Source organism: Rhizophagus irregularis, chromosome 10 (assembly GCF_026210795.1).
Source record: "Rhizophagus irregularis chromosome 10, complete sequence".
Lineage (NCBI taxonomy): Eukaryota > Fungi > Glomeromycota > Glomeromycetes > Glomerales > Glomeraceae > Rhizophagus > Rhizophagus irregularis.
Window position 1 is genome coordinate 4165194 of NC_089438.1, and position 15049 is coordinate 4180242.

General features: G+C 34.8%; 6 protein-coding genes across 6 annotated transcripts; 2 read left to right on the forward strand and 4 right to left on the reverse strand.

Annotated features, from left to right (window-relative positions):
* Positions 1-186: 186 nt before the first annotated feature.
* Positions 187-1448, forward strand: OCT59_002363 (uncharacterized protein; the record flags this gene model as incomplete). The annotated part of the gene is made up of 6 exons (XM_066144446.1): positions 187-358; positions 450-529; positions 622-775; positions 841-1038; positions 1117-1294; positions 1367-1448. 6 exons carry the CDS (start codon positions 187-189, stop codon positions 1446-1448), a joined length of 864 nt encoding a protein of 287 aa, XP_065995609.1.
* A 1683-nt stretch (positions 1449-3131) lies between these two features.
* On the reverse strand, positions 3132-5531 carry OCT59_002364 (uncharacterized protein; the record flags this gene model as incomplete). Its single annotated transcript, XM_025328168.1, has 1 exon — positions 3132-5531. One exon carries the CDS (start codon positions 5529-5531, stop codon positions 3132-3134), a length of 2400 nt encoding a protein of 799 aa, XP_025167796.1.
* A 1383-nt stretch (positions 5532-6914) lies between these two features.
* On the forward strand, positions 6915-8725 carry OCT59_002365 (uncharacterized protein; the record flags this gene model as incomplete). Its single annotated transcript, XM_066144447.1, has 6 exons — positions 6915-6946; positions 7091-7390; positions 7460-7572; positions 7644-8083; positions 8154-8490; positions 8556-8725. The coding sequence occupies 6 exons, from the start codon at positions 6915-6917 to the stop codon at positions 8723-8725; spliced, it is 1392 nt and encodes a 463-aa protein (XP_065995610.1).
* A 1756-nt stretch (positions 8726-10481) lies between these two features.
* OCT59_002366 (uncharacterized protein) lies at positions 10482-11813 on the reverse strand (the record flags this gene model as incomplete). The annotated part of the gene is made up of 1 exon (XM_025308790.2): positions 10482-11813. The coding sequence occupies one exon, from the start codon at positions 11811-11813 to the stop codon at positions 10482-10484; it is 1332 nt and encodes a 443-aa protein (XP_025167798.2).
* A 21-nt stretch (positions 11814-11834) lies between these two features.
* On the reverse strand, positions 11835-12961 carry OCT59_002367 (uncharacterized protein; the record flags this gene model as incomplete). Its single annotated transcript, XM_066144449.1, has 2 exons — positions 11835-12649; positions 12712-12961. The coding sequence occupies 2 exons, from the start codon at positions 12959-12961 to the stop codon at positions 11835-11837; spliced, it is 1065 nt and encodes a 354-aa protein (XP_065995611.1).
* A 1657-nt stretch (positions 12962-14618) lies between these two features.
* On the reverse strand, positions 14619-15032 carry OCT59_002368 (uncharacterized protein; the record flags this gene model as incomplete). Its single annotated transcript, XM_066144450.1, has 1 exon — positions 14619-15032. The coding sequence occupies one exon, from the start codon at positions 15030-15032 to the stop codon at positions 14619-14621; it is 414 nt and encodes a 137-aa protein (XP_065995612.1).
* Positions 15033-15049: the final 17 nt, after the last annotated feature.

The following is a 15049-nucleotide window of genomic DNA, read 5'->3' on the forward strand; positions in this document are numbered from 1 at the left end:
ATGACGACGATTATAATTAATCATCAATTCATCATGCTCTGTGGCTTATGTGATCGTTCTACTCTAGAACATGCTAGAAATTCTACTTCGTACCCTTCGGGTAGGCGAAGCCTACGAAGTATATATATATATATATATTTTTTTCGCTTCCAAAAAACTTTTGTTGACTGGTCGAACATTCCTGTTATGGAAAAAGAGAATAACAAGTCGAATAATTTTGTTAACACTTCATGTTTCCCTAGTACAATTTCAAACGACGACCTTCAAGTTCTCCATGTAACTTTTGATGAGTCGACGAAAGAAAAATTATGTAACCATAGACTAAAACCAAGTTTAATTAAAAAGATCAATGAGCTATGTAAAGAACTAAGTAGTGTTTTAACCATATGTTATTTTTTTCTGTTTTACAACAATGGAAATACGTGTAAACATTTCCGATTCGTGTTTAGTGGATTTGAAGGGTACTTCATGGGACATTACTATCAAGTATCGCACAAGAAATAAAGAATTATGTATAGAAGAATTTAAGGTATGTTCGGTAAATTAAATATTATTCATGTATTTCTTCGTGAAGAACAGAAATGGATACGATAATTAAATATTTGCGTTATGCCGTTGTAGTTTTCAAGTCTCTTTGATCCGTCTACAATCGCCCATGAGACTAGTGAAGTAAATCAATACAAGAAATGGTTGGAACTATATAGTGAAAAATATAGGAATTACTTGCTAGAGAAAAAGAAAAAAATACCATGGACCATGGAAACGCAGTCAGATTGTAAGTTCCTTGTTTTCAAAGTTCATTTGATACGAATATCTAACTTTATTTTGGCTTTTTTGAAGGTGTTGAAGAGGAGGAAATTCTTCATGAAACCAATAAAATAGTCGATTCGAATAAAGAATCACTATCACACATCGAAAATGCCTCGTATTCTCAAACCGTTATAGAAGAAACTGAATATAAGTGTATCGAAGTAGCAGTGCCGAACAAAAACCCAAATTATTCTGAGCAATTAAACGAGATTCTAAATATTATCACAGGTCGGTAATATTTTTGTATAGTTAGAATTTGTCCGGCACATTACACATCTCATTATTTCAATTATTTTTTATTATCAGATATTTGTGATGACGGAAATAATGAGAGACGTGTTTATCCGCATGAGATTGAACAATTATGGAGAGAGTATGCTGCTACTTTGCACATTAAGAAATGGTTACTCAAGTCTAAATTTGGATACAAAGAGTTAATTCGTGAATTTAATGAATTAGGCTATAGCATTAGTAGAGACACATTGTACAGGTTTTATAAACGCCGCACTATTCCTATTCGAATTAACAGAAATGCGATCATGGCGTGGATTTTTAGGGAAAAGAGAATTATTAGTGCGTGGATGGATTGCTACAAAGTATTTAGACAGCAGGCTTCGCCGAGGTGTCTTGTAGTATAAATTTGCGGGATAAATAAAAAAAGCTATCATCCTCAATTGTTTGAGGACGTTTGTATTCTCTTCCAAGAATTTCGTTTTCATGTGATTATAGAATCTGTTTATTTCAAAAATCAGGAAGCTATTCTGAGTACTCCCTTCATATTCAATAATCTACCTCACATTCGATTACTAAAAAAAAATTTCTGTAACCGAAACAGAATTTCTTGATAAATATTATACATGTTTACATAAATACATTGCAATTAATTGATTTAAACCGGAAAACTTATTTTAAACATAATCTTTTGCTCCCGTATTCTTAAATTATATTCCGAGATTACACTAGAATCTGAAGATTCTCAGCATATTCTCTTAGTTAACGAATACTAATACTGTATTTTATGATAAAGATCCATACATCCTACATTAACCATTGTTGTTGTAAGAAAGATATTACCATAATTCTTCAATTCTGGAGTCGAATCTCAAACGTAATGCCATATTTTCATTTATATATTCTACTTCATACCCTTCGGGTAGGTAAAGCTTACGAAGTAATTTTTTACATCAAGTTCCATTTTCTAAACTGGTTGGCAAAAAAATTAGAAGTACGAAACTAATACTCGTAGATGAATCCATTCTCGAAGACAGAATCACTGTTTTTTAATAGAAGTGAACCTGAGTAGACATAATCAGTTGGAGACTGCTCGAAGAGCACAAATTGTTTCTTTTTTGTAGGACAAATACGATAACGTATATTTACCGTGTTAATGAAATTAATGGCTCGTCTTATTTTGCGGAATAATATTTTATGAAATATCAGGAAACAAAAACAATTGTAGACGCCTGGAGACATTCCCATAAAACCAGTGAAGCCCAAATCCTCTACATTCGAGAGATTATAAGAGTCTCTGACTGATCGGTGTATTATATCTTAGATTCTCCCTAGGTATGAAGAACATGGTTAGTATAACATCCAACTCATATACAATGCGTACAAGAAATGACTTATCATACGTAGTCTATTATCTTTTTAATTATTACTTTACTCACTTGTGGTAATATTGTCCATTAAAAAACGCCTAATAAAATTCTATATCGAAACATTTTTAGATTGTAACATAGCGCAATCGGATTTTATCGTCTGATTACATTTTTTCTTGATTTCGATGTTGACACAAATTATTAATAAAACTGATCCTAATGACAAATAGTTTCACCCGCCTTTCCTTTTTCGTTATACACATAATTTTCTTGATTGTAATAATGCTACGTCATAGATCACATGATACTCTGAACTGACCGTCTTGCCGCTCAACCACGCTCATTACATAAGGAAGTTCTAGGAACCTGGGTTCCTAGGTGCAGAGTGTCACATGAATAGTACTACGCCAAAGATGTATGATATGCCCATTTCATTGAATGAAGTTGTTAACTGCGTGGTGTTTGTCTTTGACAGGAGACACAAAAACCCCTATGTTTGTTGGTAAACGCAATCCCCCTCTGTTTGTCGATGAACATATCCCCTCTATATTTGCCAATGGTTATTCTCCCGTATTTGTGAAACACCCAAGTGTCTGGATTCCTCTGGAATATGTTCGGCTGCTAATATAGTATACCAATGAACAGAATAGGGCAGATATATATGTTGCAAGTTATAGTAGAGCAACACTATTTCCACTCACAATGCAGGCTGTTTATTCGTCAACCATATGGGCAAGATATTGTGGTTCTGTTGTTTGTTGAAAATAACTTGTGTCCATTCTTCCACATAATTACGAGACTATGATATAAAACAGCGCTCCGAATGTGTTCTTTAGTTATTTCCTTTAGTGTTCTACATTTCCGCAGGATGTCCTTCATGTGCTTCGCACCAGCTTGAAGTGCCAGGTATTTTAGTGTAATATGTGAGATTATTATTTCCCAGAACACATAGAAATCTATTTTCGTAACCCATTCTTCGGATACATTAAAGGATCGTGATAATGGAGCTTTTTGATTCGCTCCCTGAACAAACTCTTGATTTGAGAATGGAACAGATGATAATATTTTGCTCTTCGAGCAGTCTCCGACTGAGACTATAGCTGTTTTACAAGCACCTCGAAACCAATTAATATATTTCCTTCGGGAACTGCTTCTTCTAGCAGAAGAGTGATTCACCGTTGAAGAACAAAATCTTATACAATGCGGAGGCAGAATATTCAGACATTTCGAACGGGTACATCTACTATACTTAATCCGAAAATTAGTGGGAATGTTGTTAGTAACAGAACGTCCCCAACTACTACTCTTGTCCTTTGAATAAAACAGTAATAGAATCTCTAGCTTACGGGTTTTTTCATTGTTAACGCATATCGTATGTAGGAGTATTGTATGTCTGAAAGGTGTCTGTTTAGTGATGATGCCAAAAATGTCTTGACGCTTCTCAAGTGTTGGTTGAAAGAAATCGGAAGAACATCGAAGAGATGTAGTGTTTTGACATTGTTGATGACTAGAACTGCCATCCTTAACAAAATTTTCAATTCGTCTTATTTGCTCTGCTATAACTAAAGAACATAATAGAAATTTTATCAACGGGTAGATGTTATGATCTTGTAGATGAACCACATGTCCTGAAGGAATATCCTTAATGTATTCTTTTTCCATAGTCGGTGCGTTGGTATGTACATCTGAAAACTCTTCTTTATTAACTTCTGTTCTTAACAGAGTCGCCATATCATATATAATATCCTGTGAACATGTGTCAGGTAGATCAACGGAATTAATACTATCACACATATTACTATTAAATGTCTGGAGGGCAGTGCTTTGCACCTTTGGTAGTCCCTTTAGGACTAGTGTATCTGTACTGTTTTGAATTGTTATTAATGGGCTATGTTCAGCAAATTGCGATTCTGCATAAATAATGTCAGTAATAGCCCAGCACATGTCCCAAATAGATACACAGTATCCCTTGGATATCATAGTGTCACACTCAACAAGTTGTGTTTCGGTGTTGGATAAGTTAACCGGAGTAATATTCGCTTCTATCCCGTGAACATTATCGTTAACTGATGTATCAGTTTTGTCGGAAATTGGCATGTCGTGTCCAATACTTCGTGTTTCAATGATAGATGAGATAACATCTTCTTCAGTTTCGGGAATGCTATCCTCGTTAAAGTTGTCCCTATCAATCTCATTTGTAACAGTGTTTTCGTGGTTGTCCTTTTCTAGAGAGTTAACAATCTCCGGAATATTTTCATCAATCGCATCCTTAGAATAGACGAAGCTAACAGAGCAATCATTACCATTCGCAACAGAGTCGCTGTGGGTAAATTGGTGGGGAAGGACATGTTGTTGCATAACAGCGAGTTGTGGATCATCAACCTCATCAGCTTGGATAGGTTCATTTGTTTTTTCGGAAATGTTATTACAATAGTTCTCACTAGTTGTTTGTGAAACGCTATCAACCTTTAAGTCCGGAAAATGGTTAACAAATAGTCCATTCCGGGGAATATCAGTAGCAGTCCCTAAGTAACGGCTATATGATGAAATTTTTTTGTTTCTAGCGTCATCTGGAAATGTAGAGTCAAGGATACGGATATACTGAGTAGGAGGGCTACAAGGGAGAAACAAGTACTGTCGAATCTTTTTTGGTACACGTAAGGCCAAGTTATCAAGAAAAATAGATGCTTCTTGGTATCCGGAAAAAGAAAATGAAGGAGCTAGTATATGAAAAGAGTAAATCCAGAATCCGTGAGAAGAAAGACCACATTCATCCATAACTACCAAGTCCTTTGGTGAAATAGGGACATTTTTCGTGTTGTGATAACTAGTATGGAAAACCTCTAGCATGCTAGTAATAACAGACTCAATAGTACCAACTATCTTTTTTTTAGGCATTTTAGAACGAGAAGAAATCCCTACGTGTACCATGGGAGTCTGGGGCGTATCCTCAAACACTACTTCAGAGAAACACCGTAAGTGTGGAGGGGTATTATCACTAAAATCCCAGAACTCATCAAAAGAATCAAATACCCTATAGCCATCGGCAGTATGGTCCTGAACAACAAGTTTGGTAGACAAATCATCGGCTAAATATGTTTCGTACTTATTATAATCCATTTTTATAAAATACGAATTAGTTCAAATAGTATAACGAGGTAGCCAAAAAAGAGACAAATGTCCAATTAATAGTACCAAAACGAGATATCCAAAAAGAGACAAATGTCTAAATAGAATTTCGGAGTAATGGATGGTAATGAGGCGGCAAGTAACTGGTATCTCGTTGAAATGATTGCGTCCAAATATGTCTTTCTACTGTTTAAAGGAAGTAGGAGAATATAAGTAGCGACACAATAACATTTCCAAAGGAATGACGTCTGCAACGAAAGTCGATGAATAAATAAACTTACTATATTAGTATGCTCTCTGTAATCGTTTAGCGATCAATAAAAAAACCATACGTTCGAATTAATATTTGACCGCTGTTCCCTCTATTATCGATCACGCATACATGTTTCGATCACCGAAAAATATCTGAAAGTGCTAAAAGCATATCCAATGGAATACCCTCCAGGTATTCTGTTATTGATCAATGTCATACTTCATAGCCAAATAACAGAATCCACAGATATCATTTCGCTTCACGAGTTCATGGGTTCTGCATTAGCATTAATATTTGTCCACTGTTTTTACATTCGAACATGCTTTAATTGAACATGCATGTCCACTATTTTTTTAATCGAGCACGCCTGTCCTTCCTTTGTTATCGAACCATTATTTTTGTTGTCAATTTCTAACTTGCAATACTATATATAGTGTCAATAAAGGATAGACATCAGCCTTTGAAGTATTATTTATTGTTTCCTCTTTGGAGAATATGTTGCCCAGCAATAGCAGTGCCAGAAAAATACAAACGGATTTGTCAACTACATTTTAACAATTTGTACTTTTAGAGTTTCAAACTAACCTTTCTTTCATAAACTCAAACAGGATATCACTAATATATGAAGGTCGTCTAAATATAAGCCCTGTTCATTTCTAGATCAGACCGGATTGACCGCAAATTTGTACTCCAAAATAATTGGTTACTGATGCGGTCAGCGGTCAGTCAAGCCGATTTACAAAAATTGGTGTTTTTCCCTGATCGATTTTATAATAAACATAATAAACAACAACTACGTGTTTTTGCCCTATAAGCTATTATGGATATATAACCAATCCGATCAATCAAAAATTGTGCTCAATTGTAACTATGATCTGATTGGTTATACATTTTTCGGTCAATCCGATACGATCTAGAAATGAACAGGGCTATATATTTGTAACGAACGATTTTTTTTTTGTTAAATTTAATTGGCTAATTAAGGATGATCATCACGTGAAAATTTAACATGTGAATTTGTGTTACATCATCGTGTTACATCATAATTGGTCGACTACCATTTAATACCAAGATGCAATATTTTTTTAATATTATCTGATACTTCTTTAGCAAAATTCATGATGTCAAGAAAGAAAACGGCTTTGTCTATACGGTAAGTGATAAAAAAATGAATGCAAAAAATAAAAGAAATCAAAATAATTAATTACGAGTTATTAGAAAATATGAATGTTCCAGTTTCACAATGACGCTATTGCAGCAGTTGACACGATGTTTGACTAATCCCTTTCTGTTTCAGATCATACCAGAATAATGCTATTAATAAAGATTCAACTGAAGGACATACGACAATCAAATATCTCCTTTCTGAGGAGATCAAGAAAATTCCGGGATGGAGTCCAAATAAATATCCTGGGAAAAATCTAAATAAAAATGTATATGCATATGTGAAAAGGCGCCACAAATACATAGTCAACACAAATTTTTTGGAAAAGGGCGAAGAAATAACTGCGAAGAAAACCATTAGAGAGTATCTCTATCAATATCTAAAGACCAGTGATTCAAACTTCAAACCTACAACAGACAAAGCCGAAATGACGTATGTTTGCATTAGTAAAATTCCCAAATTATTAACCTTGTAAATGATTTGTCTATTATTTTCTGGCAGGGCTGACGAACTAAGTGAAGAACTTGGTGCACTTTTAGCGATTGCCGACAGTGAAGTTGACAATTCAATACTTTCTAATTTTACAAAAGCCAGAAACGATCCAAACATTATTGGTATGTTATGGCTAATTTAAGCATTACATATTATAAAAAAATTCATTAAAAATAATATAAAATGTTAATAGCACCAATAGTTGGTAATCGTAAGGTCTCTCCCGTTTGTGATGATAATACTTTTATAAAAATGGCTAAAGTGGGACGAGACCTTCGTAAAGAATTTGGAAAAAAGGTTCCATTGTCCGTTACATACCCTGGAATTGTTGATGGAAAAGAATACATTATCGCTTCGGTAAATTTGACAGAAGGGACGCCAGTTCATAACATTCCAGCAGAGTATAAAGGTTTTCCTTTGTTGGTCGATTACGGGGCTTTTAAACCATCATGCGATAACCGCCAATTTCAGAAGACTTTCAAGCCTGGAATCAGTATAGGTGACGCCGAAATTGATAATGCTTGCACATTATGTGCATTATTTAGGGTAAAAAATCAAGATAAAGATGAATATCTTCTTACTGTAAAGCACGGAGTCGGTGATGTTGATGACTCAGTAATTCAGCCAGGAAAGGTAGATAATGTATGCAGTTAATGGAAATTATGAATCGTGATACCACTAAGCCAACCTTGTTACTTTTTAGGGCACTCTTGATGATCATTGTGCTCGTGTTAAATATTCGGACTTGAATATTGATGATTCAGAAATGCTCGTAGATTACGCCTTTTGTATGGTTGACGAGTATTGCGATTCAATTTCTAACAAAGCGTGTGGAACTGAAGTGGTTATTAACAGTGTAGAGTCTATTTTGGATCATGAAAGTGAAGATCAATTTATATATGTCTATAAGGTCGGCAGAGAGTCAGGACATACCAAAGGACGAATGATCCCTGTTTTAGAACCTGTGGTCATAACTGAATTGTTTGAAAAAGCTAAAAGAGCTAATGGTTTGTTGGTTTACGGTATTGATGGTAAATTTGGTAAGTCATTATTTATTAAATTCCTTTTCTGACATTTTTTTAATAAAATTATTTTCTGTGTACAGGGGATCATGGAGATTCAGGTGCCCCAGTCTACGATGAAACTGGTGCCTTGTGGGGAATTTACGAGGCTACCCATGAAAAATACAGTGACATATCTATTGTCATCCCTATTGGCACTATCTTAGAAAGTGTTTACATAAAGGAACAACTGGAATTTAAGCTTATTAAATAATGATGTTAGAGGATTTATTCATAATAACCAATTATAGGTGAGAGTCGGATGTTTTACTTTGGCATGGTAATGTATAGTATGGAAACTAAATGTTTATCCCAATCTGATAATAGTCATTATAATTACATCCACCGGAAGATTATCGTTAAATTGTGTATCAACAAACCGAAGTACTTGTGATTTTTTATAAGAAATGATCAATATTAATTGGGTAGCATCAAAGGATGATAATTTGCTGTTTGCATTCTAAATAATTTTGTTCACTACATAAGCACATGTAATAATAATAATAATATATGTAATACTAGATAATTAATGTAATAAATTTGTACAATAATGCTTTTATTGCGATCAAAGAAACTTTAAGAAACTATTATTTTTTATACAATTTTTCATTTGCGATATGTTTCTTGTGAATCTGTAATCAAGTATCATTTCACTTCATGTGTCCCGTCACTCCCGTGGGTTCTGCATCAGAAATAATATTTGTCCACTTTAGCCTCTTTAATCGAATACTGCATGTCCACTATTTTCTTTTTGATCAAACACGCCTGTCTTCCTTTTCAACTACTAAATAACTATATCTGTTATCGAACCACTATTTGTATTAACAAGTGCCTATTTCTAACTCACAATTTACTTCGTAGGCGGGGCCTAGTAGCATTCCATCTCTCGGTTGTTGTAAATAGTAGTTTGAAACAAGTGTCAATAAAGAATGGACACCTGAATAAGTGACGGCATTCCCTCGAAATATTTTTTATTGTGGCTCCTTTGGGGGGATGTTGCCTAACAACTAGCTGTTCCATAGTAGTTCAGGAAAATATCAAACAGAATTGTCAAACAATAACGAGAGCAAGTTATGGCAAAAATGCTACGAAATGGCAGAACATAGAACTTTTGCTTCTTCTACAAATAATGATCATAAACCTAAACAAGTTTTTGCTTCTTATCGCCCCTTGGGTTTGATAACTATTTTATAGAGACTGATTGAAGTGAAATATAAAAGAGAATTTTAGGTGCGTTAAAATATTGTAAGAATCTAACAACTCTCCTTCATAAACTCCCACTAAACGTTACACATTTATTGGTTTAATTTCACGTGATGATCTCTTAATTAGCCAATTAAATTTTTACAAAATCGTTCACAAACTTTATTACACTTGACATATTCGGCAAGGCATTAGTGAAATCTGGTAACAAAAATTACCCTAATAATATGGATCACGAGATTATATTTTTATTGGTAGGTCTGCACATTGTGTACAACGAGACTGTGACCCGAGGGTCACAGTTGAGTTACATTCTTTTTGTGGCCTGGTAACACACGTCATATTTTTCTGAAGAATCTATGGGTGGCGGATAATCTCCGGAAAATCTGAAGATAGTTCTATTGTTAATCACTTCAATCTGTATACTAAAAGAAATGTTAACGAGAAAATAAGATACACAAATAGCATGGGCTTTCGTATACAAGGATCAAGAATCAAGAATTGAGAATACAATCTCGAACGCTTTATTGTAATAACATTCTATCCATAAATTCTCTGTTAATGTTTTTTTCGTAGTTATACAACAAATGAAAACGTATATACTATCTATATTATGATAACGCAGGTGGTCACACTATACACATCTGATAAAAAATATTATAGATCATGTGCTCTTCGAGCAGTCTTCGACTGATTATAATGTCTACGCAGAAATCTGGTTGGGCATATTAGTCCTTCCTATCCCATATACAATACTAGAGAACCGATTATGTGCCAATTCCTAGATCCCCAAAATTAGTTGGCAAATTCTCATCGTCCCTTCTTTTAATTTCATCTTGAAATACTTTTAGTATTTTTTCGTATGATATATCATGTTTTATCCTCCCGGCGGTAAACATCATTTTGTGTAACTTTCTCATGAAATGATGGAAACTCTTAAAATAGGGCGAGAAAGTATCCATAACATAATCAAATTGTTGCATCATCCCAAGCTTCATAAAGCCAATGTTTTCTGGAAGACCAGTAGCCCATGCGATCAAATTTTTTCTTTCACACCCTTTATCACGTGGTGTACCACAAGGTCCTTCAAATTCACAACAGATCCAACATAATACGTAGAAGAAAGATTCTAGGTCATGTTGAAAACCATGAGCTGACTGTTGCAGAAGAATATCAATTGCCATAAAGGGTAATGTTCCTGTTCGATGCCCTTGTACTTTATTCTTTTCTTGACACGAGCCAGTATCAATCGCATAATCCAAATCGATAATAAATCCCCGTCCATCATCTCCTATCAAAATGTTGTACAGTGAGATATCCCTGTGAAGAATTCTAGCTATTTGATACAAATTACGATGTCCTTTGATGGCATCACGAAAAGCAACTAGTAGTTCCAAATGGTCATTAAAATAGTAAATAGGTTTCCCATACGTAGATGTTACCAGTCTAGTATGGATTCGATATTCTGGCTTTTTTAACGGAATGTTGTTAACATTGACAGCAGACGAAGTTGAACCTATCGAACAACTCTGAAGAGGCTCGTGAATCTCACAATCTGGATTCCCTGCGGGATTGTTGGCGTGAAATTCAGAATCCACTCTACCGTTGTCATCAAGAGACAGAAAAAGCTTCTTTCTAATACATTCAAACGTGTCATCAACTATTTTGCTCCCTTGAGACTGTTGGTAAACAGCGGGATCAGATATTGGAAAGATAGTAACATCTTCGTGGTAGTAGTACTTCGTAACTCGAGAATTCACAGTATCTTTTAATGCAATCGTTGCTTTCTTAAGAAGGTCGCCTTCTGTATAATCCCGTAAGGTGGAACGCCAGGAGTCTTTTATAATATACGCTTTGTCCATTAGTTCTTTACCATCCTCGTCCAGACGATGTGCTTTCCAACAGACAGTAGCACGGCCGCATATGACAGCCCGATGAAATATTTTTTTAACTAATACAAATCGTTCGATTTTACTTTCTGCTGTGATACCACTTTGTCCCTCCGATACTGAATGCATATCTTTTTTAAAATCCATACGACCAATACTAAAAGGGTAGACTAGGACAGAGGGGTCATAGCCAAGCTGAGAATCTTCCATAGTCGCAAACTCAGTGATAACTCAAATAAACATTTTCAGATCTTTATGTATGCTAAAAGCATGGGAGCCAATGCCTCCTGAACGATCAAAAAGCCAAATACGGATTGATGCCCCGTATATCGTAAACCCAAAAACAAACCTTCTAGTTGGTTGATTGCCAAAAATTTCACGAACATATCCCGCCAGTTCTAGATCCGTGTTTACGTTGTCATTTTTGTCTGTACGCTTTATTTCACCCACAACGTGAATATCGCTCCAATGTACTACAGGTTCCCCTTCTCTTCGTTGGACATTGCTACAATCGACTAAAACGATATCTGGTTTACGAGCCACTGCGCATATTCGATTTTGTATCGGACAGCAGTTAGCGTGAACTACCGCAGTCCTTGCAAATTTACCAGAAGTTCTATTACACTGCTGAATCACATAGTTTACCAAGACGAGGACAGGTTGATAAAACTGGGTTTCCAATGATCCATCTTTAGGCCATCCTATCCATTCATTGTTCCATTTCTCTTCTTGTTTACATTTTTCCATGATCTCGTCAATAACTAACGCTTGGCTCTGTGACATAGGAAAAATGGAACCGAAAAAGTTATCGATATTTCGGTGCATAACATGTCGAATCTCTTGCCGAAGGAGGGATTCTATCACAACAGAAGTCTCTGGGGTAGTATAAACGCACGCAGTTGTTATCCGAATTTTGTCATTTTCGCATCTTGGCCGAATTTCATATTGGAAATCATCAGAGCTCCCACATATTGGTTGTTCAACTAGAATATGGACATGTTCAGAGGGTGGCGGAGAGTCTCTTGGAAATATTTTTGCGATTACTTCTACAGGCAAGAGTCCTCTTTTTTCGATGGTAATATTTTAGTATATGGATCTGGGTCGTTACTTAACGCCAGAAGTTCCTCACAGGAAATTTTAACTAAACTAAGATCCAAATCGTCTGCCGAAACATTTGTAAACGCAGTAGGTTTTTTTTCGTAAATAGTTTCTTTAAGGTGTCCGATGGATAAAAATCCAGAAATGTTTATTGTCAATATAGTCAGTCTGTTTGAAATTCTACGCCTCGGTATATTTTCTTGGGGAACAACTAAACACTGCAGGGTTACTATATAATCTTTTAAATCGTTAGAAGCCATTATATTAGTGTGGGTATTTCAATTGGACTGGGCTACGCCTAAATATATAGATTGCTCTCCAAAGTGTACACTATATTCTATAAAGGATAGCTTTCTTTGTAAAATACAAAAAAAGAAATACACTTTGTCACCTAGCTAGGTATGAGTTAACGTAAAGTAAAAACTGCTCCAGATACAGCCCACATGTATCATCGTTTAGTAGTCACAGTTTCAACTTTCAACCAACGAAATAATAAATGGACGACATCACTGAAAAATATGGGTGCATTTTATATCTATTTCATTCAAATATAAACGGAAATAACATATTCCATAAGGTTATGCTATTTCTTATTTTGTGGCAGTGTAACATTTTTGTTTTTTCACTAATTTACCCCTATCGTTCTGATTGGTTGGTAATTGTCGAACTCGGGTGCCTTTTCCGCTTTTATAGCTTTTTTGAGGTCACCAACAAGACTATTTCCATCTACGTGGACAGGGAAAGCGTTTGTGAGTGCGTTTCCCTGGACAAGACAGAACAAAGTGATAGACATTTTGGGTTATATACTAATTTTTTATGAAATGTTATTGGTGCGAACTAGTGTAAGTGAGGACAAGAGTAAAAAAATTTTATTTGCGGAAAAAAAATTCCGAATGGTACTATATGTGAGAAATTCACTGTTGCACGTATTACTCCTAGCTTATTCCTTAAAAGTGATACCGTTGTTACCTTGTTGAAAATCATTCCCACATTTACTAGGCTATGCCTACGAAGTAAAATACTACGTGAAACAATTAAGGTTTTTACCGCAGTAATTTATAATGACTTGACATAACCGTAAAAGGTAACAGTTGTACGACACTCTGTGGCTTAACCTGACACACAAAAAAGTATTGTAATTTGTTAGTCTGTTACATGCACACTTTAACTATTGCGAAGTTACACATTCTCGTGTGGTACAAAAATTTGTGGCGTTATTTGTCATGATGAATACTAAATAAGCACATCCGAAAAATCTTTGTTACCATGTAATCACTAGCGTTAATAATAAGTATAAGGAGGATATTGCATATAAACTGATCATAGTTTTTTTGTGTTCTAAATTTTACAGGACAAAGATTCATTGACCAGAATAAAACATAATGTATGTCACCAAAGATATTGGGTTCTCACGAACAACAAACTTGAATTTATAAACCAGTAACAAGGATAAATTGGACGAGAACAAGTCATATGCTACTGCGACATATCTATCGCTGAGTAAATCCTTAATTGTAACTTGCAACCCTTTATCGGGTCTTGCGAGAATGAAATTGCGATCATTGGTTGTGGTAAGTTATCAAAAATAAATTAGGGCATAAAATACCCCATATCGAGTATATTGTCGTGAAATATATTTCGAAATACATTAAGTGTTAATATATGCTCATCATGTATCAAGAATATACCAGATCACAGACTAAGTCTTTAATTGAGATATGATGAAAACAAGTTCCGAAATATCTTCATAACGTGAACGTAACGAAAAAGTAAGTGATATAAGCGGTATATTGTGGTTAAATATATATTTCTAAAGGAATGACTTGGAGATGAAAACAGTAGTTGATAGTAACGAAAATAATGAAGAACATAAAAATATGTTATTACAACGAGAGTTATTATATCTTAACTGTCTTGTTAAGATCGATTAAACATCCTAGCATCTTGTATGATTCTAATTTCTTCTTGTAGTTCCGCATTCTCCTGTTTATAATGTAAGCTGGGCGAATCGACAATAACATGGATAATTTCAGTAGATGGTTGTTCTTTCCAATAATCGCTAACTATTTTCTGGATCTTCTTTGTTCTTTCTGCACCATTATTCTTCAATTCAAGTTTTGAAAAATCAGCATCATGGATCTCTACCTTCCAAAGTGTTAGATCAGTAGCATCAATATCGGAAAAGATTTTGTTATCAATTTTCTTAACAGTTTCAAAAATTTTATTTTTTAGAGAATCGATCAAATAATCGGTGTGAACCTCTATCCCGAATTTTGAAAAATTTTCATCAATCTCTCGATGAATACGACAAGTGAGCCTAATATCAGTCATATTTCTAATAAGGTTAC